The 17,778-nt window shown below is 40.3% G+C and overlaps 1 protein-coding gene and 1 long non-coding RNA gene across 2 annotated transcripts in view; one reads left to right on the top strand and one right to left on the bottom strand.

Annotated features, from left to right (window-relative positions):
- dusp3a (dual specificity phosphatase 3a) overlaps positions 1-12,566 on the top strand; it is a 19,741-nt gene extending 7,175 nt beyond the window's left edge. Inside the window, exons 2-3 of the mRNA XM_032502020.1 lie at positions 1,314-1,546; positions 5,769-12,566. Of these exons, the coding sequence (XP_032357911.1) occupies positions 1,314-1,546; positions 5,769-5,998 (463 nt within the window). The 3' untranslated portion in view covers positions 5,999-12,566. The remainder of the gene's footprint in view (positions 1-1,313; positions 1,547-5,768) is intronic.
- Positions 12,567-13,742: 1,176 nt separating this feature from the next.
- Positions 13,743-17,778, bottom strand: part of LOC116671084 (uncharacterized) — a 23,076-nt gene continuing 19,040 nt past the window's right edge. The window contains exon 3 of the long non-coding RNA XR_004327191.1: positions 13,743-13,753. This is a non-coding gene — a long non-coding RNA (uncharacterized LOC116671084). The remainder of the gene's footprint in view (positions 13,754-17,778) is intronic.

Genomic DNA, 17,778 nt, shown 5'->3' with positions numbered 1-17,778 from the left:
CACACACACACACACACACACACACACACACACACACACACACACACACAAACACTGGCGCACACACCAGACGCCAGCCACTAAGTCAATTCTGTTTACTGATAGCTAGCGTTTACCTCAGGCTAATTAATTAGCTAGTAAGTGGTGATTTGTTTTGGCAGCCAGCCTTCCAAAGGATAGAACAATGAAATGAAATGTTAACTGTTAATGAATCGTTGACCGACAAGCAGGAAACGGAGTCTCAGTCCACCTGTCAGGCAGGCTCGGACACATTTTCTACACTCCGTGTCTGCGTACAGCTGTAGGCTTGTAACGGTTCATGTTGTGTACATTGTTGGACACAGGCAGCCACTTTCCTGAAACCGTGGTTCAAGTCCCCATATGGACCAAAGTATGATGGTAGCTGGAGAGGTGCCAGTTCACCTCCTGGGCACTGGCAAGGTGCTCTTGAGCAAGGCACCAAACCCCCAACTGCTTCGGGCGCCTTTCCATGAGCAGCCCCCCCACTCTGACATCTCTCCATTTAGTGCATGTATAGGTACGGAGCATGTGTGTGTACTTAAGGCCTGTGTGTAATAACAACAGAGTGAAAATATTGTAATTTCCCCTAGCAGGATTAATAAAGAATAAATTAATATTATTATTTAACAAATTGCTTGTTGAAATTAAAACACCAAAAATAAATTATTTCCAACATTCTTTTTTTGAACTAATTGAACAAACATTGACCTGAACACAGATTGCACCATTCAAAAAAGTAATTGCTCCATTTTAAAGTGTAGTTTTCTACTGATACTTTGCTTCAACTAACTCAAAAAATCACGCTCTCTCGCGATGTCTTTATTGCCCAAGTTGATCGCGATAACGATAAAACAAACTATTTATTGTGCAGCCCTAGTGAAAGTACACATTTGAGTTCTGTTTTAAAGCAACAATGTGCTGACGTGCTTTATACAGCTCCCAGCAGATAATAAAGTTGGGAAAATAGTATTTGGCTGTTTATCAAGGGATGCTGTGATACTGCCAGCCCCGTGTTCACTGAAACGCAGGTAGAGTGGTTGCGAAAGATGCAACCTACATTATCAAAATATCACTTTAAAATAAATTGTGCTGACGCGCTCCGTTGCTGCTATTATAAGTGCTGTTATTTGTCTTAGATGGCTTGTTCTGCTGCTCTATACTCAAAGTTTTATTTCACCATCAACAGAGGCACTTTATGCATTTTTACTGGTGTGCAGACTTGTCACAGACATCAGCAGCTTGCTAAAGTGATTAAATTAATGTATTTTTCCACTCTGATCCTGCACACCCAGGTTCGTAGCCCAGAATGCAATGCGTCTGCAGAAACTCGGAGTGACACACATCCTCAACGTGGCGGAGGGCACCTCCTTCATGCATGTCAACACCAGTGTGGACTTCTATGCCGGCACGGGTATCACGTACCATGGTATCCAGGCCAACGACACGGAGCAGTTCAACCTCAGTGCCTTCTTTGAGGAAGGGGCCGATTTTATTGACAAGGCCCTAGCACACAATAATGGAAAAGGTGAGTTTATTTTGACCTGTGAAGTGTGAGAGGTGGAGATTTTAATGTTGGGCTGTTTAGGTGGTCTGATTGGTCAACTGGGCTAATGGGCTAAACTGTAAGAACGGGTACGATCAATATTTCATATTGGCATTGGATCACTACTTGTATGCGAAAGTTGAAGTTGGATGAACAAACAGATAAAACAGATGTTGATAAAGTTTTCTTTTGGGGACGTAATTTAAAATTGGGAAAAATTTAAAGTTGGAAAAAAGGTTATTTGCAAAATATGGCAGAATATTGCAATATGTTTAAAATTGCAATAATACCATATTGTGACATTAGTATCGTGATGATACATCGTAAGGCCTCTGCTACTAATTAAGCCTTATTCTGAATGTAGCATTTTCTGATTAAGATGAGGGATATGTCGGTATTATTCAGGCTTTAGGAGCATTCTTTGGACATATATGCAGTGTATCTGGAATATGCATCTCAAATTGGGGCTTTTACCACAGTTTACAGCCTCTTGCCCTTTTACGGTCTGCTCTGTGTGTTCTACACAAACCAACTAGCAATCCCAGAAGTGGAACGTTGTGGATATGGACTACAGTACAGCCAAAGAGAGCATAAAAATGATAGTTTAGCGGATATTGGCAGAAAATGTTACATCACTTGTTATGCACCAATGAGATTTGAGAGTATATGTCAAAGCAAGATCAAAGGGGAGAACAGTGGCGTTCTCACTTCAGTGGTTCCCACTTAAAATGAATTTGTCTCCATATGTTGAGACATGAAAACAAGCTCCTCTTGTTACTTGTCTAACAAAGGATACACAATTGAAGACATCTTGTAATGATTCACTCTCTCTACGCCTCATTGCAGTGGATCTTAAAGTGAACACAGGAGATAATAATGAAGGCCTTGAGCATCTCAGGCTAAATCTGACACACTCCTGAGCCCTGCTCCATATTCCATTATCAGATCATGTTGAAATGTTCCATGGATCACACACCTGTATCACCAAATCCACCACATTGTCTCCTACAATGTGTTAAAAAGGCGATATAACACTTTTGGACTCGGAAGCAGAATAAAACAATGAAACAATGTATGAAAAACTGTCACAAGGGAGTAAAGTCTAAAATTAGCTACTTGATATATCTACAAAGTCCGGTGTAGTGTATTTTAACATCTCACATGTGTTGTGCAGCATCTTGGAAAGCAGACTATATACACTAAATGAACAATCAATGCCAGGAGGTATCTACCAGGAGGCTCTCCCAAAGCTGCAACTACATGTAGTTATTTTGTCACGGCACATGAAGGATGTGTTTAATTAGTGTGGTGAACCATGTATTTTATAACATGGATTTATTGTCAGCCATGACACAGAAGCATCATGATTCCCAGACAGTTTGGCAAAGGTTGATCAGCACCGTGGTAAATCAGGAGTGAAAAGCAACTGTAACAAGGACTTTGGAGGAGAGCAGAGCAGGGGGAGGATGAGGGAGGATGATAGAAGTGTATTACCTCTACTCTGCTGCCTGGTGCTGCTGTAGTTTGACATTGTGCAACATTATATTTGACATGTTCTGACCCCGGTAGCTGCAAGCTCCCAAAAGGTCACAGGTCAGGGATTTTAATGAGGAACTGCATCGGTGCATTTTAGTCATGTCTGCCATAATGAAGACATGAGGTTACTGTGTGTTACAATAAGTGGTCATGTTGGTCATGTCTAAGCCTTCGCCTCGGTTTGGCACTTTGCCCGAGGAGAAAATGCTGTACTTGCGCTGTTTGGTTGCCATGACCTTGCAAGTCATTCAGTACGTTTACATACACACCAATATTCCACTTCTATTACGAATATGACAATATTCTGAATTTGATACGGGTCACGTAAACAGCAAATACCAGTTAGATATTCAGAATAACGCCTTTTTTCCAAATATAAGACGTGGGATATTCTGGTATTATTCAGGTTTTAGAGTTATTCTTTGGACATATATACAACGCATATGCGGAATATGCGTCTGAATCGGAAGTTTTACCGCCTGTTTACGGCTTATGGTCAGCTCTGTCTGTTACTATGGTTGCTGTACACAAACCAGCCAGCCAACAGTTTGCAAGGCTTTAGATAAGAAGTAGAAACACAGCTACTTTTAAACATTATCAAAGACTTGGATATCCACAGGTTGTGCACACATCGCTACGCCAACCTTTCCACGTAGCTGGTTTTAGGAAGGAAAGAGGGACGCTGTGGATGCACGGTCCATCAAGTCCGTCACCGCTGGTTAACTTTGGAAAAATTGTATATGTTGCACGGCTACATGTAAACGGGGTTATAAGTGGAATTTTCACTTTCAATAGCTATGTAAACAGCTTAGTCAGAATATCGTGTTATATAAGGGAATAAGGGCAAAAAACAGAATATTATGTGCATGTAAACATAGTCATTGACGTCAATGATTACGTTTACACTGTTTCAGTTGCTCACCCCCATAGTCATGTATTAATCGACTATATCTGTTATATCTATCTATATATATATATAATATAATTTATTTGCGTTATTTCTTAGCTCATGCAATAGGTCAAGATGATTGATGAAGTACATTTTAAAGAGCACCTTCTGATGGACCACAGGGAAAACTACTTCAAACTGCCTGCACTTATAGGTGTTACATTTTGAATTTGTGCAAGTCATAACAGTTTGAAGATTACATTTTTCTCCACGTTCAAATTTCAAATAAGAATTTTTTTTTAAACCAGTCGTCTTGGGTGGCGCTTAGTGCCGGACGGAGCAACGGTGCCTCTACAAAACAACCTTGTTTTGGTGGAACATGTGCTTGTTAGAAAATGTTGTTTATGTCGTGCAACAGAAAAATGAGATTGGACAGATAGTCTAGCTAGCTGTCTGGATCTGCAGAGATCTGCGGAGTTTAGAACGGCAACACAAAGAAAGCGGAAGGTGACAGCGGCATCCCTGAAATTGAGACGTCGTCGATATAGAGTGAGTGAGTGAGTGAGTGAGTGAGTAAGTGAGTGAGTGATGGAGTGAGCAAATGAGTGAAGTTGTGAGCCGGAGATCCTGCGTGTCCAACAAGAGGATACAGTAGAATCAACATTGATCTGTGGTGATTAGATATTTAAGAGGTCATTTTATGGAGGAGAGGGATAGAAGGAGATTATACTACAGAGAGGAGAGGAGAGAGATGTCGGGGGTTAAAAAAGGGACACAAAGAGGTGTCGGGTTTCAAACAAAGTGCAGACTCTGCAGATCTGACCGGAGCCCGGCACATCAGCCACTCTGTGAAGCTCGCCAGGTCAGGTCCCTCATGGGGTTTATGGAAGTGTAAGATTCACAAACAGACATGACAATACAAATGCAGGACAGCGAACATACATGTATTTTTTTACACACACACACACACACACACACACACACACACACACACACACACACACACACACACACACTCTTCATGAAGGATGTGGGTGCAGTGAAGATGGTTGACTTTGCCGAGTCTGCAGCAGAGGTCAGGTCTTACATTTGCATTTCCTGGCACAGAAGATGCTTCGCAAGGCAACTTTGATCACAGCATGTTCCCCAAACACTTTTACTCTTCTTTTTTTTTATTTTTTTTTTTTATTATTTTGGTAAAAAGACATGGGTAAAGGAAACACACATTTTCCAAGTTCTAATTGTGTGTCACTGTGTTAAATGTTCAGTTATCTTTTTGTTTCTGTCAAACATATGTAAAGCAGTATCTTGCGATAACGATTAAAGGTGCCCAGCCACACAAAATTGTTTTTACTTGCATTTTTTAAAATATGTTGGGTCCATATGTGCTGGTGTTATGTCGTGAATGTGAAAATGAACTGCTACCTCCTCTGTCAGCTCTAGCCAAATGCACCCTTTCCTTCTATTTGAGTGATGTTTGCTAAAAACCACAGTGAGCAGCTGTTTTTCTTAATAAAAGTAAATACTCCCGAGCCGTTTTTAAATTGTTTCGTCTTCAGAATGAACCAATGGGCTTGGAGCGGTTTGTTGTTTGTTTCGGTCTAAATGTTGCATTTGTTGACGGCAAGATGTAGATATTGTAGTCTATCCTTTAAATGACTCATGGGAATTCTCAGCATTTCTTGGTGGCGTGTTTTTTTTTGTTTTTTTTTTGTGATTCTGTGACCACATTTTCATCATATTCATCTTGTTGTTCTATTCTCTATTTGTTTCCTCTAGGGAAAGTGTACGTACACTGCAGAGAAGGGTACAGCCGCTCCCCTACCATGGTTGTTGCTTACCTCATGCTGCGCCACAAAATGGATGCCCGGCTGGCGGTGGCCACCGTGAGGCATAAGAGAGAAATTGGTCCCAACGACGGCTTCCTTCGCCAACTGTGCCAACTTAACGAGAAGCTGGCAAAGGAAGGCAAGCTGAACGGGGAGGTGGGCAAACTAAAGACCAAGTGAAAGCAGGACAAACCCTCTGCCCTGTCTCCTCCCATCATGCCTTTCACAGGCGTTCAGCTACTCTCGGACCCCGCCCTGACCAAACCAGCACCCATCTGACACACCAAGGGGTATTCTGAAACACAAACATACAAGCATTTATCTGTGTAGATAATTATTCTTCATGCGCACACACACAATCTCACACATTTTCGTTTATAAATCTTCAGTTCACATCTGTCACTGCTGCGTGTAAAGAGGGCTTGTGTCAGTCCTCTGCTTCCTTCCACAAAGAGTGTGATCTCACAAACTCCCCCCCCCTTTTTTTAAACTCCACACAGATGTGCAGACATTTCGCTGCTAGCACCCAAAAGCAGTACCTTAAAGCATTCCTGCAATCCTCCGCAAGTTGAGAAGGTGAAAACTTTGCCCTGATTTTTAAGATTATAGCACAATCATTCCATAGTTTTCCACTGCCGGGAATATCAGTAATGTCTCCGCCAGCAGGACGACTCTATAAACCCCAAATGAACTGTTAGATGTTAAAAAGTCGACGGCCACACAAGATGCAGACAAAATATGCCATATGTGAATGCATAGAGGAAAATCCATAAACATTCCATGAAAACTGAAAACAAAACAAAAAAACGCTCGATCCGTAAAATTCTCTTCTACCCTTAGGGGCAGATATTTAATGCACAAACACAAATAATTCACACTAATGCAAGCTGTAACTCTGTGTAGCATTTCAGTCGGCATCCTCGACTCTCTCCGGCCTCTAGTTTGATGGCGGTAGCACTGAGGCACGGGGCAGCAGGAACAGCGACAGAAAAGGTCGAGCTAATTAAAAATAACGAGCTGCTGAGTGGGTTGTTTACGTAGCAGAACATATTTGCCTGCTGATTTGACGAATGTTCATTAACGCTAAATGTGACGTTATTTCGGTTTGTCACTGAGCTCAGTCATCCTGCAGTACAATGTCTGAGAGCAACATTGGACTGAATATTCTCTTCAAAAAAATACAGCTAAGATACAGGATTTGATTTCTAAAGTGGTGTATTTACAATTTAAATTTCCTCCTGCATTGAAAATAATAAGAGTGGCAGTCTTTTGAAGTTATTCTAATATAGTTAGACATGTCATTTTACTCACCAACTTTCATTATCTGGAGAAAAGGAGAGGTTGATAAATACACCAATCACAATCTGCTGGTTCGGTTTGTGTGTTAGAGGCAAGTTTTACTACTACTACTAGTGGGAAACACTTTTAATGAGCACTGTAACAGTTTTCCAGAGCTTTACACAAGTGTGTTTTTACATCCATCGTTTTACACGTGTAACTACATTGATGCGTTTTGGGCTTTGAACGCTGCCAAAAGGCAGATGACCTACACTCTGAACTAGGGGTGTGACGAGACGCTCGGCTCACGAGACCGAGACAAGATGCAATTTTAACACTATTTTAAAGAAAATTTTATTAAGAAATTAAGAAATATGACTGGAAAAATAGTCTTTACTCAGAGAACCAAGGTTCAAACGTGACCAAGTGTTTCATTGCAACAGTAAACAAGTAAGTGGGCTGCTCTTTGTATCGATTTATGGCCATTTTAAGAGGAGGGGAGAACATTTCTCTTTTTTAATATCTGAACAACAGAAACACCACTTAATCTCTTGTTCCTTGTCTTTTGGCAATAAACTAAGTTGAGATTTGATCATAGCTGATAAATGCTACTACATGTTGCACTGAGCGACAAAATAAACATAAACACAGCTTAATGATAGTTGAATATTCAGTTAGTTGACTGCCAGAAAATTAGTCTTCAAATATTTTGGTAATTGTTTTCATTGTTTTCCAAGCATTGTTTTCCAGTTTACCACCTTCAAACTAGAGGCCTTTTTAGTTTTAGCAGTCAGATGCATCACAAGGGAAGGATGCCACCAACTCTTCCAACTGAAAGTTCCAGTCATCACGCCAGAGAGTTGTCCACTGCCACTTCCCTGACACAGCCATTCGGTCAGTATCCAACACCACTGTCTCATCAACACAGTTTTGTCAGCGGTCCATACACAACATGTCTCACTCCAAAGTGTGTGTGTCATACAGTAATTAATAATGCCTGACTTTATGCACACACAGGGTCACATCACACTTTATGTTTGTATGTACTTAAGCATTGCAATATATGTCAATACCCCCATCAGATATATAGAATGTACTCACATCTAAATACAAACAGTAGTTCAACAATACATTTTGAAAGTATCTATTACTGTAAACTAAATCGGTGCCAGGAAGGACGGCAATGGAGTGTTTTAAAAAAAAAAAAAAAAACTTGAGAGAGTTGTTTTTGAGACAAATTCCCATCAAAGTGCAGGCGGTTTGAGATGGGAAGGCAGAGCTGTTGAGCTGGATGACCACCAGCATCACTCAGAAAAGAGTTCACTTTGTCCCTCACATCAGATTGCATATTAACAAATGGCCTCGGGGCATGTTAGCATGAATCCAGAGCAATAGTTGTCTCAGAAAGGCGAGCGGAAACTAGGTTGTCTCACCCCATTAATGGCACTATTTATTCCTCCTTTGATATATCTGTATACATATGAATATATACATGTATACTGTATATACATATTTAAGTGTTGACATATATGAATGTATGAGCAATGTGTCTATAACGTGTAGGTATCGTCAGTATGTCTTAAGTCTTTATATATCATGTTATATTTGTACATGGCATCAAGGATTAGCTCCTGCATTCTTTCTGTTCCACAGTTGATTACATGTACATTCATATTCAAGTAGAATGTACATGTAAAATATTGCGTGTGATTGTGATGTATCTTATCACAATGATAGCAGGGTTCTTTTTTTCCAAGCTGGGATGCTGAGGCATGTCATCATCATGTTTACTAATGTTTTGTACAGTTTTAAGTTCCCATGGTAATTTATTCATAATATACAGCAAGATGCAGGTGGCAGCATAAGACGGACACGGATTATCTGGGATATTACATCATGTCCAAGGATACATATTCATCCCTCAGAACATTTACAGAAGCTGGACGTTTTCTGTGAAGATTGATATTTCTGTTTCTCTGCATGAGAATGAACTTAATCTCCAGCTACACTTTATATTTCAATGCAATGTTTTTAGCCGCAAAACACAAATATCACTCAAATATATTCACATATAGCAGGCAGCAGACTCTCCTCTTGTGTTCGGACACATTATTTTAAGACTGGTCTGTAATCTTAGCCCTTCTTTTTGGATTTTAACTAGTCTAATTCAAGTTGGACTGACATATTTTATCCCTAAAACATTAGCCACCCTTTCCCCAGGGTACTTAAGAACCATGATAACAGTCAGTGACACCTACTGACCAGTTCCACCAAAAAGAGCAAGACTTGGCTCATAAATTGTGGTTTGTTGTAAAGCGAGTAATTTAGAAGGGAAATAGTTTTTAGAGAGAGCAGTAACATATTGTAAATATGCCGTGAGGACATAATTGAGTCGTTTTTAGAAATGTAAATCATGTTTTTTTCCCCATACAATATTATATCCATTCTTTGGACAGTGACACCATATTTACTGATATACCACAAACAAGACCGATACAAGACATAAACATAAGCCCATTTAACACAATCCGTTACATTTCTATGTTTACAAAAAGCAACTAAAATATGAATTGACAATTTCATTACTAAGCTCTTTCAGACATCTAAATTAAAAACACACATACTCGGTTAATAGAATAAATATGAAGTGGCAATTTCAAACTAAGGGTGAATCTTAAAGATGACGATATGTATCGATATTTTCCCTTTGTATTCATAATATTGGATTGTTGAGGATTGAATCGATATATATCAGTGCAGATCAATGTACACGCCAGATCATTTTGATGTTTTCTGCTGCGAATCGTTTCTTGTCTCGTTCCACTCGTTGCAAAATGTTTGCTGTGTCAATTCAACTGTTTAATTACTCCAGAAGACAAACATTTCCTGCCGGAGTAAACAGAGCTGAGCAGTTCGACGCGGTTACTCAACCAAGGTAAAGATTTCGAGGGTCAGTTGTGGGGAAAAGTACTTCAGACTCAAATAAATACAGCCTGATATCATAAGATCCCATCTTTAAATACAATCTCAAAACATGCATTGAAATGCCAAGTGTTGCTGTAGCCTCTGACTCGGTATTGGCCTGGAGGACAAGTCTGAGAAGGGAATATTTTCACAGGGAGTTAGAAGCGAGGGCAAACTGTCTCAAAACTTTGCTGAGTGACAACATGAGTGCAGTGATGTCTCTCATGGGGCGACGTAACAAGTTTGCACTGGTTCTGGCTGCAAGTGCTGGGTCACGTACCGGTTGTTCCCTTGGTTTGGTCATCTCATGCACGTGTAAAAGGTTTTAGATCTTCAAAGCAGCACGCTTTGATTTCACACGTCTTGCAAGCGCTGCTTCCTGTTTTGCATCCGGCGAGCCTGAATTTGAGACCATTTTCAAGTATAATTTAGCGCACGTGTCTCACTGCATGTCCCCACCACCTCGTCTTGAACCCCAAACCACACAACAATAAAGTCATTGAGTAGATTTACATTACAATAGCCAGAGGGACCGCTTACCTCTGTGACCTCGCACAAACACGTTACACACCAAGATTGTCTTGTGCCACTGTTCCAAAAGTCTATTTTTCTGTTCATGATTGGCTTTTTTTGTCATTCACATGGACTCTGTTTCACTCATACAAATATACACATCTGCTCCACAATACTGCCCTCCTTCTGAATTCACAAAAGGCAATTTCAGTATTACTTGTTGACTTTTGCATCAAAGTATGTGTTTTTTAAATTTGAGAATTATTGGGGTAAAAATCGGTCCAGGATGAGGGTATGTACTTTATAGCATCAACTGCCTACACCAACCTGCTTATTGATATAATCATTGACAGCTTTTGGTTCCCAAGATAGTCTTGATAAATACAAACACTAGCCAAACTAGCCATGGTAGATGTTTTCATATTTTGTATCTACTATTTACATGGCAAAACTGTACAGCTCTTCCTTTTTGGGTGAAGCAAAGATGGAACATAGTATTCCTAAAAAAAGAAGAAAGCGTCTATGATGGCTACACCGCTGGCTTCACACTCTCTTTTATGCATCGAGTAAGAGACAAACACTGCCACCTGCTGTTCAACAACAAGTTATTTTCTGATAATTCAACGTCATGAAGAGGTACAATCCAACCACCTGGTTTTTTTTTCTGTCAAATGGCACTCCTTACTGTAAAACCCTGTAATGTCAAGATGTTTAACAAGGTACCAGCATCGTTTTGTGGGTTATACTCCAGGTACAGTACTTTATGTATTATTGAGAATGTCAAATGTGAAATGCCATTGATGTACATTGTTATATATACTGAGTATGTAACACGCACTAAGGCAGTTGTGAATTGCTGCATTTTACCGTCTTAACTGGCCTACTATATAAATAGGACATTGTTTGATATTGGATCTTGTGAGTTGAAATTGCAGATGACTTCTTCTCTCCTTCTTCTTCCTTTTTGAGTTGATCTTTCCTTTAGATGTGTCCTGTTACAAGGATGTAATTTGATTATAGGTTCAATATGTTTTCTCTGCTAATAAAGAAGGCTATTTTTTGTACAGTAGGAAATCATGAAAACGTGATTGTGACCTACTTCTGTTGACCTAATCATTGAGCTAAACACAGTACGTCATTATCCGTGTTGTTTTTGGATGAGTCACTTATAACGGTAACTGGACCAGGCGGTAATTGTAATTTATTCACAGTGCTTTTTGAAAACAGAATGAGTTACCAGAGTGGAGACATGGATTAAATCATTTGGAGAGAACCAGGTAGTGTTGTTTTTTTTATCACAAAAAAGAACATTAAATTGTATCTCAGCCATCTGCGCTGAAGTAGGCAAAAACCGGAGCTGTTTAAACCCTCTGTGACTGACAGTCGATATCTTACATCATGGAAACTCATCTGGCAGAACTTACCGAAAGTTGTCCACGATGCAGTAAACTCCATCCATCTGGTACTCTTGAGAGTGTTCAAACAAACACCGGAAATTACTTACAAATACTGTTTGGCCCAGGTGAAGTGCAGAGCTGCAATCTTCCTCCTTCTTGCTCCCATTCTGATAAACAGCTTAAAGCAGAAGTTTTAGCACAAATGAGCCCACTGCCTGACTCCTCCTGGAGTCCATTACACAGTTGACGTCTTACCTTGTCACATTTCTGTTTGTGTGAAGATGTCACGGAGGACATTGTTGGGATTTTTGGATTGGCTGTTTATAAGTATATCCACATATATATAAATTCGTCACCGCCACTGACATCTCGACGAACACAGCACCCCACCCAAAGCCTTACAGGAAAGATTGATTCTTTAGATTGTTTTTTCAATTTGTGTATCTCACTTCACACAGTAGGAAGGGACGGCTCCCTTACAGGATGAGACATTGTTGAAGTGCACTTGATTTTAAATTGCAATGTTATTTTTCTTACCTTGGAGAAGTCTCTTCTTTCTTACGTTTAAGAAATAAATGGCTGAGGTATTAACATCTGATCATGAGTGGTTTCTTATTTGGCAACCGGCAAAATGTATACTTTATGTGTATTCTGCAAGGTGGAGATCAATATCCACCCATCTGTACATATGTATACATACACACTGTATGTACATGGACTGTGTATGTAACTGTCCCTCTGTTTTCTACAGGGCATGGGTCAGTTCTGTACCTGTAAGTATGAATTTTTATATATCGTATACGTAAAGCATTTGCTGCTTCAAATTTAACTTGAGTTCTGAAATAACTAATAACTTGAGTGATAACATGGTAATATATTTTAAACATTTATATGTACTCATTTATATGAACCCAATATATCAAGCAAATTTGCTTAAATCATTTTAAACAGGTCTTAATTGTCCTACATCCATGCAACACTACCTCTGATACTCTTCTTTTTTTCTTCCGTGGTGTTGTAGTTCTTTCTTTTGATAGTCCAAATATAATTTGCTGTATCCCGACTACAAAGGAGACCAACATGTAACTTATATTGCTGCCAATCAGCTTTCGGGTTATTGGCGCGAGTCTCTTTCAGATTGTATCCCGGACAAAAAATGTATTCTTCAGCTGTAGGGAAGGGCAGGTTTAGCAATCCTGAAAGAAATGACTTCAGGGCTTAGTTGATGTTGTGATATACTGTAGGTGTTAAATGCCATTCATAATGGTCTTAAAAAAAGCCTTATATGGGACTTGGTGAAACCTGCCGAAACACACATAATTACCTCAAATGAAAGGTAACGCAAACCAAACAAAAGAGTGAAAAAAAGGTGAGAGAGGCAACCTAACTGCCATGTTCATTTATTGCAACAAAAACATTAACCGTGTAATGAAATGTAATTGTATTCTTGTTTGTGTTATTTTTAATGTATTTTCTTAGATCAGGCTTACATGTCTTAATATGTCTTAATATAAAAGTATTTGGAGTCATTCCTTTTGACCCATGATCTCAGTGTTTCCAAAGGCCATGAATATCCACACAGGTGCTTTCAGCTGATTGGACCTCTTCCCAGAACTGTGTGGGTGTGCGTAGACCAGAGTCTCTTCTAATCTTTGTTGTACCTGTCAGAGCAGGCCAAATATTACCTTTATCATTCTTATTGGCAGAAAAGATTCGGGACCCTGATTAAATTCCCATCTAATCTCTGAGCTGCCTTTAACTTGAGCAGAGTCTAATCCAATAACTGAAATCACCTGCATGGGTGTTCAGAAGCTTTATTGAAGGAACGAGGGACAGGTGAGCTGAGAGGGGGGGGGGGGGGGAGCAGGGTGGCGGGTGACTGGTGAACGGGTTACAGGTGAAGTCTGCATGGTTTTAAAATGTAGACCTGGCTCAGGGCCACTAGGTGGAGGCAGACCTCCGTTCAAACTCTCCATTTGAAACAGCAGTGAGGACAAGTGACCAAAAAATAGAGCAACAGAGAGAAAACGCAAGAAAGTCAGAGGGGAAAATGACATCAAGAGAAAGATAAATCCTGTCAGGCCTCCAAGTGTTGATGCAAATACTATTTTTTTCTGTTTCGCAAGACTGGAGCGCCACACCTGGGATGGAGTCGTCACACCAGGGTTACTGGTTAGGCTCAAACCAATTGGAGGTAACTCTCTCTCTCTCTCTCTCTCTCTCTCTGCCTTCTGCACTCGTCTTTTTTTTCTTGCCATGGTCGCTTGCACAAGCAATTATTGCACACCAGCTGTGTGGTCCCTTAGGGGCCCCAGTAAACCAGGGACATCCTCCCAACTCAATACAGGCTGAGAATTGTAACAAGAAAGCAGACTTTTTTTTTTCTTCTCTTGAAGCTTAGACAGACAGACAGTTACAATTGTTGTAAGAGAAATAAAAAGAATAAAATCATTTTACATTACATCCATTACTCTAAATCTCCAGGGTGTCTGATGGAGAAAAATGCCAGGTACAGCATTCACGAGGGAGAGCCGAGGGTCAGGAAGTAGCTGGAGTAAAAACGGAGGGATTATGTGTTGCAGCAGGTTATAGGTCCCTCTCTTCCGCTTACTTGAAGGAATCCAGGATGCTAGTTTCCGAAATCTCATCAATAACAGCGTCGGGTTCTGGTGTGATGAAGTGCCATTTATTTAAGCTGTGTTTTTTTTTTTTTTTTGCAGCGTGGAAATGTTTATAGCTAAAAGCCGGAATCAAAGCAGAAAAAAGGTGCTGCGTTCAGTCACATTCGCTGGTGACACTTTAATTAGTGACTCTGAGGAAAGATACTTTTTAAATTCAAGAGGGATTTGGTTTCAGGTTTGTTTTGGAATTCAAATAGACGAATAAAATGTCATGTTTTGGCTGAAAGCTCACAATCTTTTTTTTTTTGTCCTTTCAAAGATGAAAGTGAGCACTGAATCACTGTCTTGTTGGTACCTGACTCAGAGTCACTCATCACGGCTCAACAATATGGGTGGAAGCTTATGTTTGATACTTGTTTATGGGGGAAATGATTCATTGGGGAGAAACGGGGTGTCCAATCAGTTGCAGATATGTTTGGCTTTGATGAAAGATACTCCCATAATCTCACAAAATAAAATGATCAGCCGCCTTTGATTTTTTATTTTTATTGCCAGTTGACTCATTTATCCCGTTTCCCTCCGGCTTTATGAAGTCCAGTGAGTTGATTTTCTAAACTTCCAAAGTCACTTGCATTTTTCACCTCTTATCCCCCATATGTTTGGGTTCATCATACAACTTAAAATATGATTGCAGTCCTTAAATACACGTTCCCTGACTTTTCCACGGCTCCCCCCCCCCCCCCCCCCCCCCCCCCCCTTCATATGAGCCATTCAGCTTTCATCTTTGTCCTCAATTTTAATGGTGGCTTTATGAAATAGAAAGCACATGATTCTCTCTTTAAATCCATCATCCCCGTATCCCACAGTCACAGGCAGAGGACTGAAAGGCAGCAGGGCGAAGAGGGAGAAATGCACATCTGTGGCGCAGCGCTAATTATTAGGACATTTTGAGGAAGAAAGGGGAGAAAGAGAGAATGGGCTTTGGAGCTGAACGATCCTCAGATCCTCTTCCAAGTGCCTTTGCCCGTGGTGGTGTTGCTCGTTTCATCTCCGTCTCTCAAGTGCTGTTTTACGGCATCCAGTGTTTAAACACCAAACCTCCACACAGAAGATAAAGCTGCCATGTCCGGCCTAACCAAAGACAGTTAACAGGCACTTTTGTGTGACACGGATCAGTCTGTTTCTCTTCCTGACTCCTTTGCTGCTTAATTTGAAGCGATGCTTATAAAGAGACACACACTTGGTAATAATGATGGGAAACGCTTGGCACCACTTGATTGCTGCGAGAAGAACAATATGCTAAATCTATCCATAAAACCAAAACATCGTCGTAAAGAACTGCGGTTTTCAGAGTGACATTTAGTAGTCATGGAAAGAAGTCGGGGACGTTATTGAAACGCAGGCCTCGTATTTTTTTTGTTTGTTTTTTTACCTTCAAAACAGATTTTGCTGCCATATTGTTTCCAAAGGCCTGTTCAATATCAACCCACTGTGTCACCAGAAGTAGCATATTTTACTGCACGAGCACGGCACTCTGAATCAAAATGAAGTATTCCCCAAACCATTACCTTAAAATATCTGCTCATTATGAGCATGCAAATACAGCAGACTGGGTTGGCACTGTCTGCATCCATGCACTATTGTGCAATTTGAGTGATAGGTTTTATTAAATCAGCTCCAGATGGGCAACACCACTCCATAAACATCACCTGCTCAGAGTTAACTTCGTCATATTCATAACTACTCAAGCTTTACACTGTAACAGTGTACACTTCATTTAAACAAGTGTGGTGGGCTTCTTATTTCTTTGAGGCGTGGTTCAGGTTTTTAATAAGCTCATCTGAGTCATTAGGAGTTGTTTATTTAGTGTGTGCAGCTTTTAAGCTTTTGGAGGAAGTGAAGTGACATCCTGTTCATGAGAAATCATAAAATCCTGACTTTTTTTAATATGTGTACGCACAACTGCAAAATACACCTTTTTTGTATTCTTACATTACATTCAGTATTTGCACACTGCAGCAGCACTCCACCCTGCTTGTGTGTAAGTCTGCAGTCGCACGCCATGTTTTCTTGCAGTATTCTTTTAGCTGTACCACAAAGTGATCATATCTACAAAGCATGCAACTGTTTCTGTCTCAGACTTAGTCGTGCTCTGTGAAAAGGTGCAGGAGAGGCAACATTTGTGCGTTCAACAAAGGCTGGACTTACTCAGGAAGCTCGCACAGTGGGTGGGCTTGGAACTGACAGCAAAGCTGCAGCACCTTCACGTGACACGCCGAGGCACGACCTCTTTAAATACCTCTGCTTTTAATTAGCTTTTATTGGAATACATACAAGAGTGGTGGATTATTCTCACATGCTTGTTATCTTGTTTTATTCAACTTATTCAAAAAAGCAATTCTCCCTGAAAATGACCATCTCTGTGCCCAGAGAGCTGGTCCTCGGCAGCTGAGCCTTTTTGTACTTTCATGCTTAATAAGCACACCTTGCAAAGCATTCTGGGAGGTTTTGACAGTCAGAAAGCCTTTTTGCGCTGAAGTAGCACCAGATTTTTCAGTCACCACCTACATATGTCTCATCTGCTGCTATTTTCATGAGCTGATTTTTTTTTTTTTGTTTCAGCTTGCCAAAACACTTGTCAGTCATCCCTTGGCACCTAATGCGACACTGGAAAAGCTATAATGTGTCTAATAATCATGCATTATAGCATGCATGAAAGATGACTTAAATTCTGTATTATGTAAAGTTAAAAGGTTGAATCTGACTGGATTTATAGCTCGACATTGTATGAAGCTAGAGATGTTAGTTGGAGGCTCTTAGCTTAGCTTAGCATAAAGGCTGAAAGCCGAGGGGTTAACAGGTAGCCTTGCTCTGTCCAAAGTAAAAGAAATACTGAAAAAATATGCCAAAAAAACTCTAAACTAATTTATTTCTTTATGGCGTAATGTAAGAAAAAAACGTTTCTCTTTCTCATGGGCAGGCTAAATGTTCTGGGCGGGGAAAGCAGAGAAAGGGGAGGTAACCTTTCCCCTTATGACCTCATAAGGGGACGATTCTAAATTAGTCCATCTGAGCTTTCATTTTCTCAAAGGCAGAGCAGGATACCCGGGACTCAGTTTGCACCTATCACCATGTCTAGCCACTGGGGGACCATAGGCAGGCTGGGGGAACGCATATTAATGTTAAA

Source organism: Etheostoma spectabile, chromosome 21 (assembly GCF_008692095.1).
Source record: "Etheostoma spectabile isolate EspeVRDwgs_2016 chromosome 21, UIUC_Espe_1.0, whole genome shotgun sequence".
Taxonomy (NCBI): domain Eukaryota; kingdom Metazoa; phylum Chordata; class Actinopteri; order Perciformes; family Percidae; genus Etheostoma; species Etheostoma spectabile.
This window is presented reverse-complemented; position numbering and strand designations above follow the sequence as displayed.